Source organism: Parus major, chromosome 1, assembly GCF_001522545.3.
Source record: "Parus major isolate Abel chromosome 1, Parus_major1.1, whole genome shotgun sequence".
Lineage (NCBI taxonomy): Eukaryota > Metazoa > Chordata > Aves > Passeriformes > Paridae > Parus > Parus major.
The window spans coordinates 48,318,396-48,346,257 of NC_031768.1; the positions used below are offsets into that span (position 1 = coordinate 48,318,396).

General features: G+C 35.5%; 1 protein-coding gene across 21 annotated transcripts in view; it reads left to right on the plus strand.

Annotated features, from left to right (window-relative positions):
- MYCBP2 (MYC binding protein 2) overlaps positions 1–27,335 on the plus strand; it is a 169,986-nt gene extending 142,651 nt beyond the window's left edge. For 19 of the 21 annotated variants that reach the window (XM_033514209.1, XM_015622763.2, XM_015622721.1 and 16 more), the window contains 26 exons: positions 47–291; positions 965–1,132; positions 2,794–2,951; positions 3,365–3,564; positions 3,827–3,976; positions 5,151–5,311; positions 5,901–6,057; positions 6,660–6,884; positions 7,624–7,689; positions 8,916–9,155; positions 9,291–9,389; positions 9,996–10,076; positions 10,685–10,951; positions 12,319–12,602; positions 12,728–12,824; positions 15,114–15,233; positions 16,809–16,910; positions 18,608–18,736; positions 21,270–21,402; positions 21,629–21,732; positions 22,826–23,014; positions 23,502–23,609; positions 24,616–24,825; positions 25,391–25,498; positions 25,698–25,863; positions 26,533–27,335. In XM_033514209.1, coding sequence (XP_033370100.1) covers positions 47–291; positions 965–1,132; positions 2,794–2,951; positions 3,365–3,564; positions 3,827–3,976; positions 5,151–5,311; positions 5,901–6,057; positions 6,660–6,884; positions 7,624–7,689; positions 8,916–9,155; positions 9,291–9,389; positions 9,996–10,076; positions 10,685–10,951; positions 12,319–12,602; positions 12,728–12,824; positions 15,114–15,233; positions 16,809–16,910; positions 18,608–18,736; positions 21,270–21,402; positions 21,629–21,732; positions 22,826–23,014; positions 23,502–23,609; positions 24,616–24,825; positions 25,391–25,498; positions 25,698–25,863; positions 26,533–26,648 — 4,083 coding nt within the window. In that variant the 3' untranslated portion in view covers positions 26,649–27,335. The remainder of the gene's footprint in view (positions 1–46; positions 292–964; positions 1,133–2,793; positions 2,952–3,364; positions 3,565–3,826; positions 3,977–5,150; positions 5,312–5,900; positions 6,058–6,659; positions 6,885–7,623; positions 7,690–8,915; positions 9,156–9,290; positions 9,390–9,995; positions 10,077–10,684; positions 10,952–12,318; positions 12,603–12,727; positions 12,825–15,113; positions 15,234–16,808; positions 16,911–18,607; positions 18,737–21,269; positions 21,403–21,628; positions 21,733–22,825; positions 23,015–23,501; positions 23,610–24,615; positions 24,826–25,390; positions 25,499–25,697; positions 25,864–26,532) is intronic. The other 2 variants (XM_033514187.1, XM_015622789.1) reach the window with 1 other exon arrangement.
- Positions 27,336–27,862: the final 527 nt, after the last annotated feature.

The window sequence follows — 27,862 nt, forward strand, 5'->3', positions numbered from 1 at the left end:
ATTTTCCTGTGGTGAATTTAATTATGCCATATTTAAATTTATCTAGATTAAACAATCGAGGAGAAAACCAATGCAAGTTAAGACACCTCGTGCCTTGCCAACTATGGAAGCTCATCAAGTGATTAAAGCCAATGCACTGTATTTACTGTCACTGAGTAGTGCTGCTGAGCCCAGTATCCTCTGCTATAACCCTGCAAAAGCATTCCAATCTCAACTTCCCAGTCTCAAAGAAGGAATTTCGGAAGACTTTCCCATTAAGATGCCATGTCTCTATCTACAGACATTAGCAAGGTAATTAAAGGAAGTGTGTGAATATTGATTTGAACACTCATCTATGTAGAGTGTTGGATAAAAATGTGTAAGCTAAACTAAAACTTATATAGAAAAAGACACATTTTCCTAGTACTTCATGATTTTTTTTCACTCTGTTTTGATCCATGATGTTCCATTTTTTAGATTGTATTTTCTCCTAGAGTCAAATTTGCCCCAAGTAGCTTTCAGATGCTAAGTGTTTTATAACAGCTCAGTTTCTGTCCAAAGAATTCAGAATTTCCCAAGGAGTTTAACTTAGTGTGTTAGTATACGTGCTACTTTTTTCTCTTCACAGTTAAAAATAGTAAAAAGGAAACCAGAAGACTTGGGCTTACTTGGTAATTCCAAGTAAATTTCACTGCAGTGTGTCACGTTTATGTTGAGTAGACATTTGGGCTTAAAATACGTTCTGGAAATACCTGATGAAAATACTAAAAGATAGAAAAGGGTGTTCCCCACTACCTCTTGGTTGAGAATGCCATTGTATCTTCCATGAACATTTAAAGTCACAACCAGCTTAAAAGCCTTAATAGGTGAAGGATAAGTGAATAGCGTTGGCTGATGAAGTGTATTGGCAAATTACTTTTGTGTATGTGTGTGTTTCAGCAATTTTTAATCTTTAATACTAATCCAGAAATCTCATTTGGTGTAGGCATCATCATGAAAATTTTGTTGGGTACCAGGATGACAACCTCTTTCAGGATGAGATGAGATACTTGCGCTCAACTTCAGTACCTGCACCGTACATCTCTGTTACTCCTGACGCAAGCCCTAATGTCTTTGAAGAGCCAGAGAGTAACATGAAATCTATGCCCCCAAGGTACTTCCTTGTACTTCTAGGTACTACATACAAAGATTAAAGCAATAGCAGAACACCAATTAAAAAAAAAAAGGAAACATTGCTGCAGTTAAGAAGTTGAAGTATAAGATCACTCTCTGAAATGGCAGCATAAAAGCCAAAAGCATATGAAGCTGTATTTGGGAAATTTTTGGTGAATCATAGCATATCAGGTATATTTTCAACAGTTAGCAGTGGAGTATGTTTGAATTTGTAAATACACAAGGAATATACAAATCAGAACTGAAACTTTTTTACTGTTCTTCAAACCAGTTACTTCTCTCTGGAAAGATCCTGGGTTTACAACTCAAATAGAAAAAAAATTTGTTCAGCTGATAAGGACTCTTGCCATATAGGGAAATTTATCTATAGCCTATACTTTAGGCCTGCTTATTTCCCCATAGAGAAAATTTTCCAGAATCTACAGAACTGAAGAAGCGATGCAAGTTCAGTGATCTAAGGACTGCAACTGTTGCAAACTCCCTGAAAATGTAGCAGGTTTTCTTTGATTGTGTATCTATCTTTTCCACAACTGATGGAGTGCAGATTAAGGGCATTTTTGAAAGGAAGTAGCTGTTCTCCTTTCAGGATTTCATGCTGAAGGGAAGTTTGAACAGGAAGAAATTTCATTACTTTACAAAGCAGGTGTTGCTGCTTTGTTGTGTGGGACATAAAAATGTCAATGAAGAAATGACAATGCTGTCTAGTACCAAGAGTGCTAGATGGATTCTGCCAGGTTAAGCCACTTTCTTGTCTCGTTAAGTTTACTGTGATTTAATTCAAGCAGTTATAAAAGCTTTAGTTTCACCAGGGGAAAAATGGCTTTTACTAGTAATAATAGTCCAGAATCTACTTAGATGCTCAGTGTTTTCAGATGTCAGTGATTCCTCATACTATAGTGAGGATGTAATGAAAATTTGCTTTTAATCTGTTTTTATTTCAATTTGTTGTATTTCATACTGACTGCACAAATAGTTTATTGGAATACTACAATCTATAATGTAGTCTTTTCAGAAATAGAACTTTTCTAACAAAACTCCTTAAGAGTGCATCGTATTGGTATATTCCTTTATTAAAACTGTGGACACCATGGTCTCCTGAGGCCTATAGGGGCAGCATAAGCTGGGAGTCCTTCTGCAGACTGTAAGAAGTCCACTGAAGGTAAGGAGTAAAACATATCAGAGGTATAGATGTAGCAATTCAAATTTGAGTTTAAGGCTAATGATGTTAGAAACTATTACTTCACATAAAGTTCTAAATTTCAGTTGGCTTGCATATTAAAAATTCACTTCATAGATGTTTTCACATGCATTTGCAGGAGAAGTTTGGTCTGAAACTTCAATTTAGGCATGATCTGAATGTTTGTAGCTCTCTAAAAGAAATACCTAAATTGTTGGAACTCATCGTGTTCATCATTACATTTGTTTATAAAGCACTTTGCATGCTTTTTCACCATGTGTAATTCTAACACATTCTCCTTCTTTTCCAGCATTTAAACAGTTATTAGGTACATAAGGAAAGTTTCATGCAGTAGTAACACTGTGATTATGAAATGCATGTACCCTTATTAATTATTGGTGTCTAATTCAGATATACTCTATGTATTTCTTAATGGGTGTATTACTTCCCTGATTTCTTTGTAGTTTGGAAACCAGTCCAATCACAGATACAGATCTTGCAAAGCGCACAGTCTTTCAAAGATCATATTCAGTTGTTGCATCAGAATATGACAAACAGCACTCCATTTTGCCAGCACGTGTAAAGGCAATCCCCAGGAGACGAGTCAACAGTGGAGATGCGGGTAAGAGCACAGACATCAGAAGCAGGGAAGAATGATTCAAGAATTTGCACTTCTTCTTGGAAACTGTAGACAAATATGTCTTTTTATAAATAAATATAGTGACTTCATAGTTCTAAAACAAAATAATAGTAATCATTAGGTGTTTGGTAATGGGCACATAATTAGCCTAAAATTGGATTAGGATTTACTGTAATTCTAAAATTTGTCGTGTATCTTCTGTGCCTGATTTAAAAGTGAGGGTGGTATTTTCTTTCTCAGTTGAAGCATCATTATTCCATATTGCTTTTTTAATGCAGTTTCTCTCAGAAAAAAAAAAATCTAAAAGTGCTTTATTGCTTTTCATTTTTACTGTGGCTATAAAATTGAAATGCACAAGGAATCTAATGTATGCATATTTTTATGCTTTTGAATAGAAGTGGGGTCCTCTCTCCTGAGACATCCATCTCCTGAACTTTCTCGGTTAATCTCCGCCCACAGCTCTCTTTCCAAAGGAGAGAGAAATTTCCAGTGGCCAGTATTGGCATTTGTAATCCAGCATCATGATCTGGAAGGACTTGAAATAGCAATGAAACAAGCCTTACGGAAATCTGCTTGTCGAGTCTTTGCCATGGAGGTATTCACATACTGATGGTTTTTGTATGATTAAAATAAGGTGATCGTAAATTGTGTCTTGGAATTATTCTAAGATTATGCTATGTTCCCTGCAATGTAGGTGTCATTTTAATAAACTGTTTTAGCTACAGAGCAGTAACATCTTACCTTGACATTTTATTTTCCTGTCCAGATGATGCCTCCTTACATGTATGGTTTAGGAAATAATTTTACTCCAGGTTTGTTTAACCAGTTGGTGACTGGTTGTATGTAATTTGTTTTAGGCCTTCAACTGGCTTCTTTGTAATGTCATTCAAACAACTTCTCTTCATGATATCTTATGGCATTTTGTGGCTTCCCTGACTCCTGCACCTGTAGAGCCTGAAGAAGAAGAGGATGAAGAAAATAAATCAAATAAAGAAAATGCAGAACAAGTAAGTGAGGTTCTCCTTATTTTGTAGGCAAATTAGAAATACTTCCACGTGAAAAAAAAATTCCTCGATTCTCCTCTGTGAAACAAAAACTTAAACTAAACAAACTGAAATTGTAGTTGAATTAATTTTGTAGACATATATTAATTTTTTGTCTGAATCATCACTTTCTATGTACTGATGAATCATGTGGTCTTCTAAAGCATAATTTTTTAGTATTCATGGGAAATAAGAATGCAAAAAAAGCACAAGTACATTGTATTTTAAAAAAATAACCATTTGCTTTTTATTCCTCCTTTGCCCTGCGATGAGAGAGAAAATATTTTTTAAAGAAACTTTGGGTTTACTGTGTCTTCCAGTGTTATAGGAAAAGTCCATAGTTGATTATAAAAATACATAATTAATTTACATAGTGCTGTGTATGTGTATATATAAAAATAAATAATATGTGCACTAAGTATACTTAATTTAGTGATTTCAAAAAACTCACTAGTTCTGAAAATGTAGCATGCAAAATGGTGTAGTCTTATATATCAGACTTTCAAAAGATATCTTCATACACCCTATTCTAGATTTAGCTCTGATTTAAAACATTATCATGTCCACAATGAATTGTTCAAAGAAAATCATGCTAGTGCTGCCAATAGGTCAGGATAATCTTTATCACTTCAAATCTAATCCAGTTTTGAAATTAGTTTTTCTGGATTCAGTCTGTTCAGCAGTGTAACCTGATACACTGCTTTTCTGATACTGACACACCTTAACTAAGATTTATTATTTTCACAGCTCTAATTAAATACAGCAACTGATAAGATTATCTTAGTTATCAAGTTTGCTATGGCTGGATTTTGCTGCTCAGATAAAATTGGTTCCAGCTGCTGGAATATGTTATTTCTTTCTGGTTTGTTTCTTTGTTTTCAAATTATTGCAGTGTAATGTTTCACATCTTGAAATCAAGAGAAATATGTGGCAGTATACAATACACTTCCCAAATTCCCTGTTTGAGGTTCATGTGTAACTTACTGTAAAAATTCTCTGTCAGGAACTGCATCAGCTTCACATTCATTTTAAGATTGTTGCAGTTACTCTTAAAGCAAATAGCAGAAATTTGTTTTGTTTACATAATCTTTTGTCTCAGAAAGTCTGTTAATAAGGCACAAATTGCTTTGCTGTGTAGGAGAAAGACACGCGAGTGTGTGAACACCCTCTGTCAGATATAGTCATTGCTGGGGAAGCTGCTCACCCGTTACCCCACACTTTCCATCGCCTTCTTCAGACAATCTCTGATCTTATGATGTCTCTTCCCAGTGGTAGTGCGTTACAGCAAATGGCCTTAAGGTAAGCACAAACCAAGAAAATTCTTGAAAAGGCTGTAAATACTGTAGAGTTACAGGTTAAATGATTTTGCAATGTAGATAGGATGCTTGAAAACTTTGTCTGAGAAGGAACACATCTATCCTTACCACTGGGGAAGAGATATATAGAAGACATTTATGTGTTTATACATAGAAATAATAGTATAAAAGACTTCATAGAGCGGAATATACTTTGTTTTGAATTCTATACTGTGTTTACTATGAAAAAGAAAACATCTTGCAGAACAATACAGTAGGATCTGCGTGTACTGCCCTTTGCTCAGAAGTCTGTCACCTGCATAGTATCTTTAATCTTTGAGATTTTTTTCCATGTGTTTGTCTCAGACACAAAATTAATAATAATGGTTGCATTTACTATTAGAATTCTAAGAAAAGTTTATTCTTGCTTTCCTCAAAATGATACACTAGAAACACTTGAGATCCTGCAAAATTTGAAGTTAAATGTTTATAGAAAATACTTTGAGAAGCAAAAATGTAATTAATAGTTTCATGGGTAAGTTACATCTTTTGCCAACATTAAAAATTTCAAAGTCAACTAAATGTGTTTTCAGGTGCTGGAGTCTTAAATTCAAACAATCTGATCACCAGTTCCTGCACCAGAGCAATGTTTTTCATCATATCAACAATATTTTGTCTAAATCTGATGATGGAGATAGTGAAGAGAGTTTTAGTATCAGCGTTCAGTCTGGTTTTGAAGTCATGAATCAGGCAAGTATTACAACTCTGTCTCAGAAGAAGAGATCATTCATGAACAGTCTGTACTTCCAATGATGATTCTCTTTAAATTAAAGGATTCCATATTGCAATGTCATACTTCTGTGAACATATCTCAGTCAGGGATCTTATCCCTGCTATTTAGGCTCTCATATTTAGCTTTATGTTCAAATATTGACTCTTAGCCTGTATATCACTCAAAACTAAATTTTGGAGCAGTGCTTTTAAGTGCTGGTTTTCAAGCAAAGTTTTTGGGGAGGGTCTTTTTAAGTATTATGTACTTCCAATTCTTCTTTGCTTATATATTTTTCTTTCTGTTATTCCAAGGAGCATGAATTAATACTTCTGTGTAATACTTTGAAGTGTTTTCTTCCATGTACTAATATATTTAGGCCTTTGCTAATATATCCGACTCTTAGCTATATTAATATTTCCTTTGGTTTAAAGGACTGAATTATTAGAATCAATAAAGGACAAATTTCTTGGAGAGTACATTTGTCAAAACAGGAATGTCTGTGTGGTTTTAAAAATTGTAAATCATGCCTGTATTTGGGCTTACTCTCAAGTATTTAAAAGATTTCCATTTGTTTTCACAGGAACTGTGTATAGTAGTTTGTCTGAAAGACCTGACCAGCATTGTTGACATTAAAACATCAAGCCGACCTGCCATGATTGGTAGTTTAACAGATGGGTCTACAGAAACGTTCTGGGAGTCAGGAGATGAGGACAAAAACAAAACTAAAAACATCACAATTAACTGTGTAAAAGGAATCAATGCACGTTACGTTTGTGTTCATGTAGACAATTCCAGAGATCTTGGGGTAAGAGGGAAATAAAACTGTCTCTCATTGAAGGTGCATTATCTAAGCTGTATGTGTTTATAAATCAAGAAGCGCTGTTTTCTTTGTCAATTGGTAATTCTTATTCAGAAGTTCACATTTCAAAGTAAAGTTTCCAAGTCCTGTGATGTAGAAAGCAGGAACTGTTATGTTCAGAACAGTCTGAATTTGCAGTTGCATACAGCTGCAACTGGGAAACTGAATTCTTATGGCATGTTCTATATTCTATTTCAGATGCATTTTCAGTCAATTATTTTAAGTTTCATAACTGTAATAATTATTTTACTTACAAAATAATAAATTGATTATAATAATAAAATTAATACTTAAAAATAATAAGTATTTATTTTATAATAAAAAATATTTTTAAATTATTTTACTTTCTTTGCTCATGGTTGCTGCAGAAGCATTGAAATAAGGAACTGTCAGAAAATCCAAATTTTCTAGCCTTTCTTCAGTCTTTTTTATAGATTTGTAAAGTAATGTTATATATATATATATCTATATATATCTGTATTTCAACTACAGCTTTTAATACAGTGAACAGACTGTTACAGAGCTCTATTTTGGAATTCTTTGTCCTTGCATTAGATCACAGGGTTTTGTTTTTTTTGCAGTGAAAGAGTTTTTCTCTTCTACATATGTATTCTCTTTATACTGAAGAAGTAGTCAGAACTGTCTCAGTTGAAGTGTTTTGTTCTTATTTTGTTGTTTGTTGCAGAACAAAGTGACTTCCATGACCTTCCTAACTGGCAAGGCAGTAGAAGATCTCTGCAGAATAAAGCAGGTAAACATTTTAACAGTTGACATAGAAAAATTGCTGTCATTTTTTGTGCATGTACCAAAGATTTTTCTGAGCACATAGGTTCCATTTCTTACAGTAGATAATTTACTCAACAAATACCAGACATCATAATAAGCCTTGGAAAATAATGTGTTATTAATGACAGAATTCAGTTTTGTATATTGACTATTGATCAAGCTTTTACTCTTTTACTGAAATAGAACAGGGTTATGTAAAATGTTCCTTAGATTAGTTTAGTTTTAATTACTATATGATAACTTATCCTTTCAGCTGTGGAAGGTTTCCAAAAAAGACTTCCAGAACACAGACAGACTGGTTCAGCTTTGCTCCTTCTTTGCTCTGCCACTTTTCCAACAGCTTTTTACCTTCCATCACACCCACATACTGTATCCTGTCTCATGGTTAAAAATTATTAAAAAAAAAGTTAAACCTTGTTTTCTGCAGCACAGTTCAATGCAGACACTGAGAATTAATGTAGAAATGGGAAAGAACAAATATTTGCTTGATTATAAATAAACCCACAGATAGGATAGAGGGCTCACTTGGCTCAGGGTTTCGTTTTCTCTGAGTAGTGAAGTGAGACACTGCACCCTATCAGTGATTGGTTTCCAGTAGTGACATTGCAGTTTCATAGGAAATACATCATTTCATATGGCATTATTTATGTTCTCTCTTTTTTTTTTTTAAACAGTATGTATTTTAAACTTAATTTAGTACATTTCATCTCCCTTATTTACAGTTAAGTCCTGCATGTCTTGGTAAGGGTAGCAAATCCTTACTTCCACAGAAAAACAATTTCTTTAGCAGGAGTTTGTGTGAATAGAGCTGAAATAATGTATCTGATAATAATTGTATGTTATATTTTCAGTTAAATTATAGAGGCTGTTTTTTTCTTTTTTCATAAAAGCAATGACCAAATATTAGCTTTAAGAGTTGTTTTTTTAATATATATGAACATATGCTTTGAGGATAAAAGAGATAGGTAGGCCACTATTTCTAATCAGCTTTAGTGATAAAACAGAAATGGCTATATGTCACTTTTTAATTTGAACTCAGGAGGTTGAATATGCTTACAATAAAACACAAGTCTTATTGTTCAGGTTGAGATTTTCATTACAAAAGCAGTATTTGTTACAGTGATGTATGATGATAGGTGACTTTTTGTTTGATGTAATGTCAGTTTCCAACTTTATATTCCTCTTTAATAGGTAGACTTGGACTCAAGACATATTGGCTGGGTAACAAGTGAACTTCCTGGGGGTGATAATCACATCATCAAAATTGAATTGAAGGGTCCAGAGAACACCCTGAGAGTTCGACAAGTGAAAATTCTTGGATGGAAGGATGGTGAAAGCATTAAAATAGCAGGCCAGATTTCTGCAAGTGTGGCTCAACAAAGAAACTGTGAATCTGAAACACTGCGGGTATTCCGACTTATAACATCCCAGGTGGGTGTTGGATGATGTGTTATACAGCAAAAGTTACTGTGAGTTGTATACTTTAAGTGTTTGTTTTAATGGAAAATGTCACATCTGCACAAGTTTATCTTTGAAATACACTGATTATAATTGTCTTTCTTCCAGGTATTTGGGAAGCTTATCTCTGGAGATGCTGAGCCAACCCCAGAACAAGAAGAAAAAGCACTGCTGTCGTCACCAGAAGGAGAAGAAAAAGTACACAATGTATTTATTTGTATTCTATCAATAATACTTTGCTGGAAAACATGATCCAGGATTTTCAGTATTTGTTCTGTTTCTTAAGCTGCATAATTTTTAGATCAAAACAGAAGTAAAATGTCACAATTGCTTGTTTTTAAAATATCATAGTGTATTTTTAATAGTAAACCATAGTGTCTTTTTTTAAAGTAAATTATAACTGAGGCATACACATTTAATGGAAACACCATAGTAATGGTGATACAATTGATGCTTACAATTACAGAAGTACTTAACATCTGGAGTAATTGTCAACCTGAAAGTCCTGGCTATCATCTTTTGCCTCAAGAGAGGCTCTGTTAATATGTGGAGAAAAAGTGTGAAGAAACTGCACTCCATTTGTTTTGCCTATTATTTCATTTGATGCTTAAATTCCTCTTATAAAGAGAAAGTTAATACATTGAAGAGTTACTTATTGAGCATGGTTAAATTGATCTTGCTATATATCTTTCTGTAAAGAAAGCTGCCAACTTATAAAACACAGTTTGTTGATACATTCCATGTTAATTGCTACAGTAATTTGGAAGTGTTCTTAAAATTTCTGATCTAATACTAAATATGCTTTTTATGAAGGCAACATCAGATGCAGACCTGAAGGAGCACATGGTAGGGATCATATTCAGCCGGAGCAAACTGACAAATTTGCAGAAACAGGTTTGTTCCTTTTGAAATTTTTTGAGGATTAAATATTGGTGTCTTGTAATAAATAGGCTTATTTGCAATGAATATTGCTATGAATGTTTTCACAGTAATAGAGCTGTTGATTAATTTTGAATTTTTTTTTGTTTCATAAATTAAGCAGAATCTACACTTCTGTCACTCATCTTAGCAAACATAGTAGTCTCCTAAAAATGCTTTTTACCATCCTGTTGTTTCTAAAATTTTTTACGCTTTCTGATTATTGAACTGAACAAGAGGCTATTTTAATAGTCTTTGCTTTTTGTGTGTGTTAAGCAAATGAATTTATTAGGGGCTTTATGTAGAGTGGTTTTTTTAGCCACTTCAGTTACTTTAGTAAAAAGTAACTTAAAAAGCAGGATCTGAAATAAAATAAAAAGTTATTTCAATTAAATTTTCCAGAAAAAAGATGAGCAAATTCAGAATTTTATTCTTCATTTGAATTTATGCTAAAAAATAATTTAAGTACAGGCCAAATTTCACAGGTTTCCTATTTTAGCCATACTTGTAAAGGTACCTAAACTACAACATTTTTCACTTGCTAAAGGTTTTTAAGCGCTATTGTTTGGCTTCTGTTTGGGCAGGTGTGTGCCCACATCGTGCAGGCCATACGGATGGAGGCGACGCGCGTCCGCGAGGAGTGGGAGCACGCCATCTCCAGCAAGGAGAACGCCAACTCGCAGCCCAGCGACGAGGATGCCTCCTCGGACGCCTACTGCTTCGAGCTGCTCTCCATGGTCCTGGCACTCAGCGGCTCCAATGTGGGCCGCCAGTATCTGGCCCAGCAGCTCACTCTGCTCCAGGACCTCTTCTCCCTGCTGCACACCGCTTCTCCCAGGGTGCAGAGGCAGGTCAGTGCTGACCGCTCCTCCAGTGTCTTGGTATTCCTAGAAAAGTGTCTTCAGAATCCTAAAACCATGTGCTTGAAAATAATACAGAATTTCTTTCGGGAGCTGAAGTGTCAGGTTTTAGAGTTCTTGTGTTTTTTAATTAGTAGAGCATGGTAGAAATATCTGTCAGAGGAACAGCACAGCAAAAACAGTGGCTTTTCAGTATTTCATATTATGTGTTTGTAATGCCCATGTAGCCTGTGCAGGCAAGATGAGAGGTTTTTAATTACCAGAGTCTGTTACGGATCTGGCATGAGTCCTCAGCATCTGTGTCTTACACTCGGGCTCTAAGCAGAGTACTGTGGAACTAGACAGGTGCTTTCTACTCTTTTTTAAGTTTTGAGTTATACTGTCTATTTCTTTCTGAATTTCTGGATTTGAATGTTTGAGTGTATATATAGTTATATGCACGTAATATATAGACACTTATATATTTAATAACATCAATAATATATAAGTGTATAAAATATTTGCATTAGTACAGTTAATGCAGTGTTTTGTTGCTAGGTGCTGTGTCTTCCTCAAGTGGATTTTAAGTTTCTGTAGCAAAAGTTTTTATGTCTCATATTCTTTATTCTTCCTTTTATAATTTTTGAACTGTTAAGATCTCACATCTCAACTTGCCTGGAGGCAGATACTTAGTAATTGTGATACATTGCAGATTTGCAATAGCTTTTCATGAGACTATTAAGGGCTTGCAAAATTATATATGGAATGTTAAGTCCTTACACTTTCATGCTGATTTGGATCAAACTTTGCATGATATCTGCAATTTCAACCTCAGCTTCACTAGTTGGTAAGGTTATGCCATTTCAAGACAGCTCTTGTTGGGTCCAGAGCTATTGGCACAGTAAAAAATTCCAGTTAGACTATCAAAAGATAAAAAACAAAGGAGTTGGAAGGAGTATTATAATTCTCAGTACCTCAGGCAAGTGTCTCTTAACACTTCTAGCTCAGTTTGATATCTCAATAATGCGTGTGAAGTAGGTGACATATCTGTACCATGCAAATCAGAGTTGTACAAACATCTGTATCACTGTTATCCTAAGTCCAGTACCAAGCATAATTTTGTTACTATGTGAAGACTAAGTATTGTTTGAGTGAGATCAATTTTAGACTCTTTGGCCTTGTCTCGCTGCTTGTATGAATAAACACTTCATTGTAAGATAGAAATTCGGCAGGATTTCTTACAGGAGCAATTAATTACAGCAAATAGATTGAGTCCTTCTAGCTGAAATAACTTGTGGAGGACTTCATTTGATTTTGCTTGAAAACTCCAGGTGCCTTGGTAAGAATTGTCAGTGTTCTTATTTTTTTTTTTTCTCCAGGTAACATCATTACTGAGACGTGTTTTGCCAGAGGTAACTCCCAGTCGCCTGGCAAGTATTATAGGGGTGAAGTCTCTTCCACCAGCAGATATAAGTGACATAATCCATTCAACAGAAAAAGGAGATTGGAACAAACTAGGTATCTTGGACATGTTTTTGGGATGCATTGCCAAAGCTCTCACTGTACAGCTAAAAGCCAAAGGAACTACTATCACAGGGACAGCTGGCACTACTGCAGGCAAAGGAGTTACTACAGTCACACTTCCAATGATCTTCAATTCCAGGTTTGTTTAAAAATGTGTAACTGCGACCTACTGTATGCTGAGTATGTACACTATTTATTTGTGCTGGATTTTGACAAATACTAATTGTTTGAGTTTGTTTAATCTCTTATATTTATCCTTTGTAGCTATATTCGGCGAGGTGAAAGTCATTGGTGGATGAAGGGGTCAACACCTACACAGATTTCAGAGATCATCATTAAACTCATTAAAGACATGGCAGCAGTGAGTTTCTATCCTTTAAATGTGGAGGATATTAAAATATTTCTGATAATGAAAAGTACATTTTTTATTATTTTTGTTAGTATCAGATTGAGCTATTAAATGTGAATTGGTCTCAAGTAAAAAGCCCTACAATTTTCTGTACAGTCTAGAGTTAAGAGCAGTAGCAACTGAGTTCTGATTCTGCTAAACAGAAATCCAGTTTTGAAATAAGCTTTTTAATAAGTTGCTTTTACTAGAAATTTAAGAGGTAAACAATAATTGTGAGTCATTTTCTAATATTATTACATTTAAAGTTTAATTTTTAAATCTTGAGCACTCAGAACTTCAATTGAAAAGTAAAACTTATCTGTGAAGTAAAATAATAGAATTGTTTTCATGTAACTGTATGTAGACTTACTGTATGGATGTTCTGGTTGAAATTGACTTCTTTCAGTCACTGAAATCTGCACTTACAGTTACTTACTACTTCATTTATCTGGGCTTAAATTTTCCATAGTTCTGCAACAGACAATTTTTTTTGGCAGAAAAATTGATGAAAAGTGAATCAGCTATTTCTCAGAAACAATACTGGCAAAAGAAAAAATGGTTTTGTGTATGTTTGTGGGAAAGGAGTTTAGTTGGGAGATTGTTTTTCTTTTCCTTAATTCTGCACCTGTTTCAGTGAGATGTTGTAAATGACCCAGGTTTTCCTCTGTGAATACCCTTTGAAAGGTTTCTCAGTATCATCAGGATGGGTGTACTATTTTCTAACCCATTCACTGTGCTTAGATTAAGGAGGTTCCTTCTCAAAGTTGCTGAAGCTGGATGGGAGTTCTCTGCAATTGCTACTGTTGATTCTGACTACAAGATTTTAGAATCTCACAATTGATAAGAGTTAGAATTAAAGTCTGTCTATGTTGGAAAAGTTTTTTTATAAGGCTTTCTAGACCTGGTAATTACCAGCAGGGTGGAATCTGTCTAACTATCCTCTTCGTAAGTGTTACAAATGTGATTCCTTTCACATAACTTTGTCACCATTTGCAAAGTGTAGGTACCTGGATCTGAGTTAGTCACTATAGCTATCTTTTTAGAGTCCAGTGAATTTCAATTATGTGTCACCTTCAGCATGAAGTGTAGAACTTTAGAGTTGACATTAAGAGTTGAAGGATGCAGCAGCCTCTGAATCAGGAACTTGAGGGTGTGAGTCAGTGCCATAAGCTCAGAATGCCAAAGATTGGAAAATATGCTGTGGTTCTGATGTTTGCTGTGTACTCCTCTTTATTTCTTTCTAATACAGAAACTGTGGAGTCTATTCAGGATACTGTGCTAGGCACATGAAGCTAATTTTTCTAGGAACCCACTGTGATCTGTGTGCTGGTCACGGTCACTTACCTGTGCTTCAGCTCTTCATCTTTCTTTCTATAGAAGGGGTGGAGGACATTTCAGGAAAAGGACTTTCCATTCTTCAAACCATACAACCTCTACCTAGTCCTGTTCTAGCAGTTGCTCTGAGACAACCTCAATAAGTCACCTCAGTATTTGAGGACTAATTTTTGCCAGATTTGTCTGATTTGAAAATCAAGGCCAGGTTGGATGGGACTTTGAGGAACTTGGTCTTAGTGGAAGGTGTCCCTAGCCATGGCAAGGTTGTTGGAACTAGATTATCTTGAAGATCTTTTCCAACAAAACAATTCTGTGGAAATGTTGTAGTCCGCAACTTCAGGATCTCGTCCAGGGAAGCTGCAGGGTTCTGGGGACCAGCATGGAACACCAACAAGACAGGCTCCCATTCATGAAACCATTTATTCAGCATGGGAACAAACTCAGATCCAGAACAGAGAGCCCCAAACAAAGGCCGAGCAGGGATTGTTGAGGGACAGAACTCTTGAGGGTCTACACCGTTGAGGGTGGAGTTCAGGGTCAGGAACCACTAGAAACACACGAAGGGAGAAACCCCCAGGGACTCAAACCCCATCAGAACTCTTGGGCTGCCCTTCACAAGGGGTTTGGGGTGGGACAACTTCATCCAGGGCTCACATGCCCATCCCCCAACACAGGGGGTCAAAATTCACACACATGGCTTACAGCCGTGCCTCTCCTTTAACAAAGCTTATCTGAAACTAACTCTTTGCCTCCCTGAGGCACCTCACAACATGAAAACACCTAATTTATCAAAGTCATCCCTGATTTCCTCTTTTTTCTGTTATAACTTGAGATACTAACCTAATGTTTTATAGCAGTTCTAATTGCAGTTTTAGTTGCTCTTAATATTAATGAAAGCTGTAATAAATTGAGTTTCCTCTTTACCAGGGTCATCTCTCAGAAGCTTGGTCACGTGTGACAAAGAATGCTATTGCTGAAACCATCATAGCTCTGACCAAAATGGAAGAAGAGTACAGATCACCTGTGAGGTGCATTGCAACAACCAGAGTAAGAACTTCACCAAATTTAACATTAGTTCATTGTAAATGTGCAGTAGGAGCCCATTCAAAAACCTTCTTATATGTCAGAAACACTCAAGTCAAAACTGAATTTGAATTAAATGTGTATCTTGGGAATCTCAGAAACAATGAAGAATAAGTGTGATGTCGTACATGTTTGGGAGTTAATTTTTTCAATAATTCTGCTTGAAGTTTGTCACACTTGCCTTTACACTAAATCTGAGATTATGTGTGTGGAAAATTGCACAATATGTATCAGCTGTCTTCTTTCAGCTCTCCAAGCAATTATTGTAAGTGGTTTGACTTCTAGGTAATCAGCTGGCACATCTCAAGGCTATAATGAAAACACACTAACAGATGTTCTCTAGGACAATTAAGCTAAGCTTCACTTGTGTTTGTCTCAAAAAATATTTGCTGAGCCCTATATTACTCACATGGTGTAACCTGGTGGTTTTCTTTTATTCATCTTTACTTTGTCCATGAACCCTTTATAGAAACTAAGGACTACTTTAACCTTAACAGATTTCTTAAAATACCATGAAAAACGTATTTGTAAATTATGGCAATCCTGTGGTCATAGGGAGTACAGATTTTAGCTTCTCAAGCTTAATAATCACATGTAAAAGTAAAAAAAGTTTGTGGTGGTTTCAAGCATTTGACAGTCCCTTTGTTTTCCATCTTAAAAGGCTGTACCAATTGTTCCTTTCATCATTTTTGTTAATCATATAGTCTCTGCTTTCTGGAGGTCACTGTCTCAGACTACCACTGGCTTCTGCTGTCATTGTGTTAGTTTAATCAGGTCTTGGAGGAGCCCTGAATGTCAGCCCAGCTGCTCCTGTGACTGAATGTAGTTCTGTCATGGAGATAGGGGGTTTTGGGAGAGAGTCCAGTAATGTTACTCAACAAAAACCAATTTTATTCAAATCAAATGTTTGATTAAAGATTGTTCCAAAAGGCAGCTATCAAGTGCCTTTCAGTTTTGTTTGTACTGGCAGATTATCCTTGTGTAGCTCATCTGTTCAGGATTTCACTGTAGTCAGTGGAGAAGCAAGATAAGCTTCCTTTGACTAGTTAGCTCAGAACTCTTTTCTAGGTAATGTCAATTGCCCTTTGCAGTGAGGTGGGAACAGGGAAACCAGTCTCACTGAGCTGAAGTTTTTGGGTGGCTGTATCTGGGGTTGATTTTATTTTTATTAGTCTGTGTCCTTGAATTTCTTCTTCCCCAAAGCCTGCAATGTTTGGGAGCAATGTGCAAGTCTGTAATTGTCATATTTCTTCATAATGTGCTTGATCTTTCTCCACTTCTTTCTTATGTGCTGACTACTGTATAAGTGTCATAGCTGAAAGAATCAAGGTAGTTCCTTAAATAAAACTTAAATAAGTTTTATTGTGTTCCTGACTTCTTTTGGAAAATAAACTTGCGTTGTATGAGCAGGCTTCAGCTAACAAAAATAGTGTGTAGGTAATGGTAATATCTGAGAAAGTTTATCTCTTCAGTATTTTGTTTGATTTTAATTTGACTTTAATATGTCTAAGACATTTATTTTACCTTGCCTTTCAATAGCTGTGGCTGGCCTTAGCATCCCTCTGTGTACTTGATCAGGATCATGTTGATAGATTATCCTCAGGAAGATGGATGGGAAAGGACGGGCAACAGAAACAAATGGTGAGACTGAAAATCATATGGTTTTGTTTATTTTGAGTTATTCACTCATCAAAGAATTTAGACTAATGGTAGAGAAGGGTAGACTTGGCCGTTCTCCCTTTTCTTCCAAACCAGTGGGGATTGTATATACATGCTTGAAGTATTTGTGTTCTAGATAAGCACTGCTCAGAAAACAGAAATTCCAGGTTGAAGCAGTAATGTTGCAATTCTACCAGTATTCAGGATGAAACAAGACCTTCCTAAGACCTGTGGGATGAGTTTTTAAGTAGATTGACTCAGTTTGTACAGCACCCTCTTATCAGAGCTTTTTCTTTCTCTTAATCCCTATCATGACATAAAATCAGTTATTTCGTGTTGCTCAGTAACTACTTCTCTGTAATTTAGCTTCGTTTTCTGCATCTCACTAGAGAATTACTACCCCAGTGAGAAACTCCTAACTGGATTTAGTAAAACTACCATTGACTCAGAACATTTATAAATTTGTTACAGAATACGATTCTGTCCTTACTTTTCAGTTGACAAAATGCCTGTAGTTTTCATGTAACAAAAAGGCTTGTGATTTTTTAATACCATTTTAGAAAGAGCACAGTAATGAAGCTGGTTTCTTGTATATCTTGGTTAGATGTATCCCTGTGTGAAGCAAGGGAAGAGTGTGCAATAGCAGCCAAGCATAGTTAGAGCAAAGAAGCATCCAAAGCAGTTTAGTGTAGGTAGAAACAGAAGGCATATACATATGCATATACATATACAGGAGGCATAGAGCTGCAGCTGCAAGGAATAAAAGTCTGCTAAGAAGGAAGCAAACACAGAGGGTTCTGAGTTGATTAAGAAAGTCAAGGGTCTTGGAGATGTCAGAGGAGCAGCCAAGACATTGTCAAGCAGGTATTCAAGCTGCTGAATCCAGCCTGAAGTTCCCCATTACTGTTTCAAATCAGGATATTCAAATGTTGCGGTGAGCTCTATGTCTCCCTACCAGAATTGCTTTCAAAGAACTCTAAGTTGCATTAGGGTATCATGGAAATCATGTGTTCTGGTATTACAATAAAACTTGTTCTCAGACAAGTGCATAGTCAAAATCAGTTATTGAAATCTGTTTGTGGGTAATGTGGATATTTTGAATTGTAAAACAGATCACTGTGGAATTTAAAAAAAAAAATAAATTCAGTAGAGCAACTTAATTTTATGATGGATTTTGAAGTTTGTTACTTCATCCATACTGTCTCTGAGGTATGGATGACCTACAGCTTTGTTTAGATGTTTGAAAAGAGTAAACATACCATATTAAAGTAATGAAGGGTAAATATCATGCCTGTTGACCGACCTGAGTACTCATATCTCTGAACTTTCCTGTTAACATGCCCATAACCCGTTGTTACCACATAAACCTCTTCTCAGATTAGCTGAAAGCAATGTCTCGGCTTTATTGTTGAAAAACACATTTTTTCTGCATCACACAAAATATGAGATGAAGAATATCAGAAAAATTGATGTCATAAATTGAGGGGGTTTGTGTCAAGGAATAATTGTTGAAATTGTTGATTATTTTAAAGATAGCATTAATAGTCCAAAAAAGCTCTATCCACCTTTATAAACTGGAGGGGAAGTGTGGTTTGTGTGACTATGGGGAGAATAAAAACAGATGCTGAAAGGAAGTGAAGGACTTAACAGAGGAATTATTTCCTTTTTTTTTCTCTCAGCCAATGTGTGACAACCATGATGATGGTGAAACTGCCGCAATCATTTTATGTAATGTCTGTGGGAATTTGTGCACAGACTGTGACCGATTCCTTCATCTCCATCGGCGAACAAAAACTCACCAAAGACAGGTAGAGTATACATGGCCCCGTGCTGTGTGCACTGCATCGTTGTGTGCATCTCCCCAAACAAAATACAACCTAAAGGTAGTAGCAAATACTGAATCTGAAAAGGGGGTTTTATTTTATTTTGGAGATGGGGATAGATGTGTTTCCAGTTAATTCTCTTTAGTTGTTTTCGGTTACCTTCTCATATCCTTTATCTTTTACAAAGATCAGAAATTCTTGCAGCAGTTCATAATTCTAGTTCTTACGCTACATCAACTTTTTCTCTCATTTAACACTGATTAGGAATGCTTTTTTAGGAGAATTTAGAAGCTGCATAGAGTTTCTTAAGTATATGTTGGTTCTTTATTTCTGTTAAACTTTATCTCTTCTACTACTTCTGTCCTATGAGTCAGTGCTTGTCAATCTCTTCATTTCTAATGTATGTGTATTCCTTTTTAATATCCAGGAAGATGATTTGACAGCAAATATTTCTACTGGTTCCCCTATGAGTCTTCTCTTATTTTTCATTATTCCTCTAGCTTTCACTGTGTTTTCACAGATAAATATGTTGCCCTATCCATAAGCTTGAAAATTTCCTAACTTCTTTTGGGTTTGTTTTTAGGATTGAAACTTTGACTAGATATGAGTTTTCATAACTTGCTGAGTACTCTGCTAATTAGTATTCTTCTGTGGTATTCTTTTATCCTTTTCATCTTTAAATTTGAAACTACCTTTTCTTTGGATATTTTCCTTTTTGTTATGGAAATTAAAGTTGAAGATGCCTTTACTTCTGGAATAATTAAACATTTCCTTCTTCCTGTCACTATTTCTCATTCATGTTTTTTGTGATCCTTTATTTTCCCCTTTCTCTCTGACTACTTATATTTGTACAAAGATTAAAATAATAGGTATCATTAAGAAAGTTACTTCAATGGAACTCAGTCCTCTTCTCCCTCTCCTACAATGCATCTATATTAACTTTTCAGTTATGTTCAGAAATGGGCTTTTAAAGGAGATGATCAGATCTCCTTAAAGTACAATGTTTTCTGCTATTTAGCAGCCTTGGAGTGCATGAAGTGGATTGTTTTCAGGTGAAACTAAAAGCAAATCAAAAGATAGATGCAGAGACACACTGCTAATGGTCGTTCAGTGCAAGGGATCAGCTGGTCAAGGGCACATGTGATGTAAACATCAGACCTTTGGTATTGAGTTCCACTCTCCAGTGAAATACTCATCTCTAGTGCCACAGCATTTGCAGTGTAGTCTCAGCCTGGCACTTACACGTCTTTCTGTTATCTTCTATTCCTTTGCCAAAGTCTTTGCAATCCCCTTTGATATTTTCCTGGTTCATCATCCTAAGATCATTTTATGTCTACTCTTCTGTCATGGCATAGCACAGTCTAGTCTCATTCATTTTTCTGATTTCTCCTATATAGCCTGTTCAGATTACACTTGATAAAAAGTAAGTTCTTATCTCACAGAAAACCTCACATTTTTCCTTTTATCTGTCCAAAATAGCTACTTACCAGATTTTCCTATTTACTTCTAAAAGCATGTTTAAACTTCTGCTCTTTATTCACCACTTTTACCTTTGCAACTCACGTGTTAAGCCTCTGAAATTCAGTTTTAGTTCTGTCATGTTCCTGCTGTCCTGTTTTCCGTTTGCTTCCTGTTCGTTGTCTGACTTCAGTCATACATACCTCTGTAATGTATTTTCTCTCCCCTCCACAAAGGACAGCCTGTAAGTTACTCAGATGTGTTTATGTGAATACTTTGTGAAGCAGCTAGGGGTTTTCTTTCTGATTCTAATAAGAATTAAAGTGAGTTGTATGCATCCATACCTGGGAAAATTCTAACTTTTATTGCATTGCAGGTGAAACAAATGCAAACAGAACTTCCTTCAAAGCTTAGGAAAGGAGCAAAAGAAAAGACTGCATGAAGTTCCCTAAGGATGCCGTGCAGTTGGTTTTTTTTTATTTTGCAAAAACTTTATATTTTCCTCATTTTAGCCAAAAGTATTCACTGTGTATTTATGTGAAAGTAAAAAATATTAATATTACACACTTCTGTAATGATTATTCTATAGTACATATTACTAAGACCATAATTCTGAATGTTGCATTGATAAACTACTAGCTACATTTGATAAACTACTAGTTATATGAAAATATTTCTGATGATTGTGCTTTTAATACTCTATGGCCTATTGGATGTGTTGGGTAGGAATTATGAAATCCAAGCTCTTTATTTATCAAATTAGAAGAAAATGTGCAGCTCTATTCTTAGCATTGCTGCACTGTTTCTCTGCCGTGTTAGATCAACAATCAGTTTTACTCATTTTTATTTCTAAAAACATGAAACCTTTATCCTGCATATCTGTGATAATGTACAAGTTATGGAATGTATAAAAGAAAAACAGCTTCGCAGTCTCCACTCCACTTCCTCCAGAATCTATAAAATGCCTGGTGTAAATCCAAAGAGAGAGCAACAAAAATAAGAGACATATCCATGCTCTAACTAAACATGCTATTTGGGATCTGTTTGGTTAACTTGACAGGTGTTCAAAGAAGAAGAAGAAGCTATCAAAGTTGATCTCCACGAGGGCTGTGGTAGGACCAAACTTTTCTGGCTGATGGCACTAGCAGATTCTAAAACTATGAAGGCTATGGTGGAGTTCAGAGAACAGACAGGTAAAACACAGCTCTTACTTACGTACTCTTTATCCTGGTTTTTGTGATTTTCACCTGCTTAAGGGAAATGCTTTTAAATGTTTGTTAATAAAAGTAGAATAGTTTAGCTGCATAAGAATTGTTGGATTTCTGGTTGTCTGTGACTGCTGCTTTGATGTCTGATAGAGTATCAGTCCCTTGTGTTTCATTAGAATGTTTTTGGCCTTGTTCTCTTTTGCGGCCATAGGCAAACCGACCACCAGCAGTTCCGAAGCATGTCGGTTCTGTGGATGTAGGAGTGGAACAGAATTATCAGCAGTGGGAAGTGTTTGTTCTGATACAGATTGCCAGGTGTGTATTAACAAGTATCAATCATCATTAATTACTTAAATGGAAGAGATCATAGGATGAAATGGCTTCTTACTTTGAATAAACTTTGTTTATCCCTGTGGTCCAGGGATTAAAATCAGATATCTCATATGAAAAGGTTCTAATATTGAATATTGCCATTCAAATACTTCTGAGTTTGTAAACATTTATTTTAATTACAGACTACAAACAGTAATATATTGGGTTATATTATATATATAATCAACTAATATATTGGGTTGTTTCATTATTATCTTCAAAAGTACCTCAAGTTTTCACAACAGCCTCGCAATTATAAAGAAAAATACACACTGTCAGGGTGAAGTCAAATGTACCAGAAAGCTTGATAAAAAGAGTTTGCCCAACAGGCTGTGCATTATGTGAGTGTAGAACATTTAAGACTTGGCCAGGTTTGGCATCAGCATCCACATATCCTGAGTGTTTCTGTGACCTACAGTGGGTGCAATTGGCAGAGGGCCAAATCATAACCAGTTTTCTTACCTCACCTTACTTAATTCTAAGTGAAGCAAATTGGTCATCTTTTTTCTCTCTCAGCCTATAACATAATGTTACATAAATTTAGTTCAGTTTGTTGTTAGCTTCTGGGTAACTTTTATAAGTTTTCTATTTATTAGGGTTGGGAATTAGGGGTGGTTAAAAATCCATTTCCATGTAAAATTGCTTTATGCCGATTAATGATTAGCATATAATGTATTCTTAAGAGTAGGTTACTTGAAACTTCTCCAAAATCTGCAGATATCTTAAAGGCTGTTAATAAAGGGTCAGCAGGAAGCACTCAATGTATAAAAAGCACACAGAGGATCAAACAGTTCTCTTTCTATTGAAAGTTTTAAGTTATGGTTTCATTAAGCCATTTGCATTCAAGAGCAATGCAGGTAAAGAAAACATTATTACTTCAAGTACACACCGTTCAGATTTTCCCAAGTACTTGAGGCAGCAGCAGCAAATACAAATCATGATTCTTCCATCTCAGTTTATTGCACCAGCAGTCTTTCAAAAAGAGACACAAAAGTGAAGGGGAAAAGGTGATTAACTCTACTTTAAATTTGTTTAGGAGTATGCTAAGATTGCCTGCAGCAAGACACACCCCTGTGGTCACCCCTGTGGAGGTGTGAAGAATGAAGAGCACTGCTTGCCGTGCCTGCATGGCTGTGATAAAAATGCTACAACTCTTAAACAAGATGCTGATGACATGTGCATGATTTGCTTTACTGAAGCACTTTCAGCAGCACCAGCTATCCAGGTTGGTTGTTTGTTTGTTTCCCCTTCTAAGAGATTACTGTTATTACTGTAATGTGTAGTATAAAAGAAGTAAAAATGTAGTCTTTCAAATTATGCTCTTCAAAATTTGTAAACAGGCATCATAACAATAATTAATCTACTTAAAAACTTTCTTTTTGTTTGGCATTCTATTTCAAAAAGCAGATTGGATAAATTTAGTTTGCTATGTCTACCTTATTAAAATATATATTTTATAAAGGAGAAAAACAGCTGAGGTAATTAGTGGATATAATTCACGTGTATTTCATATATCTGTAGGTGATCTTGGAGTGGTTATGATTTTAATGCCCATTCTGTGTTCTTTCTTGTTGTTAAGAAGGAAATAGGGGGTGTTCTAGGATTTTAAATAAATTAATATTGGAATTTATATAGTTTCCACTTAAAAACAAATAACTACTTCTACTTTAGTGGTTAATGTAACTTCAATATTCACTTACTCTTTTCTAAAGCTGGACTGCAGCCATGTTTTCCATTTGCAATGCTGTCAACGAGTACTAGAAAACAGATGGCTTGGGCCAAGGATAACTTTCGGGTTTATGTCCTGCCCAATTTGCAAGGTAAATGAGCTGTGTGCCTGCCACAGTCAAGCAACTTACCTGATACTTGGCTTTTCCTTTTGTTTTTTAATACTATATTGATTGTTACACTAAAAATGAGTTATACATTATTTGTTTTCTTAATTCCACATGTTGCTATAGAAAGCATTGATGCATCTTTTTACCTTCTCCTACTGTTCCTTGAGGTGTCCTCTTAAAAAGAAAGCATAGTCCAGACGTTGTCTTAATATTGGTTTTTTCTTACCACCATCAGCTTGCAAATAGCCAATACTTGGTGATGGTGGGGTGGGGAATAAGTCATCTTAAAGCACATTGTCTTGAAGCACAGGTTCTCCATTTTACTAAGCACTTTTAAAGCTGCTTTGCTTTTCAGTGTGAGGGCAGAGCCAAAGAACACATGTACTTAGTTCAGCTAAGTTACTAACAGTTCCTCTTGTACTCTGTAAAATTTAAATTGATGTAAGCAAAAACGTATGATAGCTGTTGGAAAGAAGAGCACTTTACCCCACCCTAGGAATTTGACAATTGGGAATGGTCAGCCATTCTGCATGCTATGGTTCTTCTGTCATGTTGTGCTAATTTATGGCAGTAGCTCGTGGTCACTATTGATAAAGAGCTGCCATAGAGTGATTGTGACTGTCAGTCACTATACTGAACTGCTGAGTAGTAAGCCAAAAAGGACCAAAATTAGAGAATATACACAATCAGAGCATTCTTGCACTGTGGTGAATATTTCATATGCTCTTAACCACCTCCCTGGCTGTTAGTCTGTTGGAAGGGTTGATGTTCCCATACCGCAATAAGCCATAGAAAAAGCATTCAGAGGTACTAGTTTTTGCAGCAAATAGCATGCATCCTGTATCAGCCATTTTCTTAAATGTCTATCGCCCAGGCCCATATGTTTTTATGACATCTATCATGCTATTTGTGCCTGACCATAACAAAATTATCATAGCTGTTGGATAAAGATGCAAGATACTTTAATTGGATTTTTTTTTAATTTCAGAACAAAATCAATCACACAGTATTAAAGGATTTGCTTGATCCAATCAAAGAACTCTATGAAGATGTAAGGAGAAAAGCGCTAATGAGATTGGAGTATGAAGGCTTGCACAAGAGTGAGGCCATCACAACACCGGGTGTTAGATTTTATAATGACCCAGCAGGCTATGCTATGAACAGATATGCTTATTATGTTTGCTACAAGTGCAAAAAGGTATGGTGTTTCTTACTAAGTGTATGTTACCATTTCAAAAGTAATTTCTTAGAACATACGTTTAATATTTTGTTGTATGGAGTAGAAAAGCAGGAAAAGATGTTGTTTGTAGAATCATAATTTAAAATAATCGAGTGTTGGGCTAATGAGATGTACATAGTATCTTAGCTAGTAAAGCTCAAGTGTGTATACAGAGCAGCTCAGAAACCAAAAGCACCTTGGGACAATAGCCACTTACAAAAAGGTGCAGTACCTACTTCCTCCTATTCAGCTCAAGCTGCTACTTAATTCTGAGAGAGCATCCAAATATTGTTCCAAAAGCCTTGCAGTCACTTATATAGAGCAGGGTATGTTTCAGTTTTTGGTCTTGTCCATCCTGAGACTGAAGGACATTGAGTGCCTTAAAACCACGTACCTACAGAGTCGAGAGAGATCAGAATAGTGGAGGTCACTGAAATGGCAGTCATTCATCATATTCCCCTTACAAATTGGTTAAACTGAAAAGAATAGTTAAAAGAATAATTGCCTCTGGTTTAACATCTAGTCATTTCTATATGCAATTAAGGCATATTTTGGAGGTGAAGCTCGTTGTGATGCTGAGGCTGGACAAGGAGATGATTATGATCCAAGAGAGCTTATTTGTGGTGCATGCTCTGATGTTTCAAGGGCTCAGGTGAGTAAATAATTTCTGTTAATGTTTTTATTTCATTCTAAAACTCCTGAGAATCTGAGCTGTACAATAATTCAGTCATTTGTAATTATTGTATTGTACAATATTGTATACTGTTAATATATTCTACAGAATGTAGAAGTGAGTGATTTGGATTGTTACTGGCCACTTCATTGACCAGTGTTTGCTTTCCTTTGTTCAGATGTGTCCCAAACACGGTACAGATTTCTTAGAATACAAATGCCGCTACTGCTGTTCAGTTGCTGTTTTTTTCTGTTTTGGGACAACGCATTTTTGCAATGCTTGCCATGATGATTTCCAAAGAATGACAAGCATCCCTAAAGAAGAGCTCCCACACTGTCCTGCAGGTAGGATTTTGACAAAGCAAATTTACCACACTGAATTCTGAAATAAGTAACAAGTTCTAATTAATATTAGCTTTTCTTGGTGATTTGTTTTGTTTTGTTTTCTGGCAATGTCATTGCACAGATCATTTAAACATTAGCAACTTTTACACACTTTTAAGTGATGTATCTGTACTTAGGTAGCCATTACCTGCAAACTGTTATCCCAAAGCCTTAGTTGCTAAGTTCATGTGCTCTATATTGATTTGATATTGGGAAATGATTGGTGATCTTTTTGTTAAGATATTTACATAAAATAAGTAAAAAAATTATAATTCCTGCTATAACCTTAGAATTATTGTTTACTGCAGAATGTAACTCTTGTTCATCATTATCAATTTTTCTCTTAGTTTGTGCGAATTTCTCCCACCGTGTTAATGAGATAAAACTTCCTCAAGTGGCTATCTATAAGCATCTTGCCTTTTTAAATTTGAATTTGATTGGTTTCAATTACATGGCAGTTTGATCTTTTTTTTTCCTCTTCAAATACCAATTCAACATTTGAACAAGATGTATTACTTCTACTTAGTTTGGTTTTATTTTTTGAGGAAATGTAATATATGTTTGTTTACATTGTCTGCAAGTATTAATCAATTATTTCCTTTTTTCCCCTCATCCTTAAATTCACTGTAGGTCCCAAAGGTAAACAACTTGAAGGAACAGAATGTCCACTTCATGTTGTCCATCCACCCACTGGTGAAGAATTTGCTCTGGGTTGTGGGGTTTGCAGAAATGCTCACACTTTTTAGACTAGCATTTTTTTTTAACCAGAGCAAAACAGGTGCCCTCATCCCTCAAGTGTCCTGAAAACAAAGCCTAGCTGGGATGAGGATGGGACCATTCTATAACCCAGGTAAAAGGAACAAATTACAGTGCAAGAAGGATGCCAAATACCATGTACATAATTCTTGCTGTGAGATATTGACATTTTTTGAACCGAGACATCAAAATTTGTGAGGTGTTTGCATGTGGCCATTACAGTCATCGGCTAGGAAACATTGGACATTTACAAATAAACAATTGTTATTAAAGGATCTGTGTGTCTGTGGACTATGAATGATGCTGGCTTTCAGGAGACAGAAAAAAATATTGATTATTGTATACTGACTTTTTGTAATCTTGTACAATTGTAACGCATCACAAGTGGGGATGGGAAAGAGGAATATTCTGGTTTATTTCCTAGACTGTTATAAAAAAATGTGTTAGGAAGGCATAAATGTAACAAGTATCACACTGTATATAAAGGTATCAATGTTTGTCCTGTATAAGAAATATTAAATTACAACAGCAGTTTCATTTAAACTTCTGGGTTATGTTTGAGCCTGAAATTTTAATGAAGTGCAATACTGAGTGTGCCTCATATCTTGCAGCTGTAAACATAATGGAATGTACATGTCAATAAAGCCACTGTACATTTTTATACAGTGAAAGTCTAAGAAATGTGTAAGTCTCCATTTTCAGAAACACTTTTAAAACAGAGTGGGAGGGGAGGGAAGGGGGAGAAGAGAAGTGCCCTTTAATTATTTAAGCAGACTCTTGAAAAGTAGGAAAGTTTTTTGGGTACAGTGGTTATGGAAGTACTTAAATGAAAAACACTCCTCCATTTCTCAACAGAAAAGTTGGATAAGTGTGTTAGCATTCATATGAAGAATTATTGTATTTACATTTCAATTACAAACAATTTTTAAAACAAAAAGAAGACTGCATTTTAAATTATTTTTGCTCAATGTTATTTTACCAAAGACTCCTAATCACTCCCATTTTTAGGACTAAAAGCTTTTTGAATTTCAAAATGTTCATTTCATAAGAGCCCTAAGTCAGCTGCATAAAGAATGCAAAATATAACTTCAAGTAAAAACAACTTTCTGTAAGATTTTCTCTTCAGATTTGTTTTTCTTAGATGTATTCAACACCCTTTCTAGCATTTCTGTCTTGAAGCTGATGAAAAGTGTTACTGCCTTTT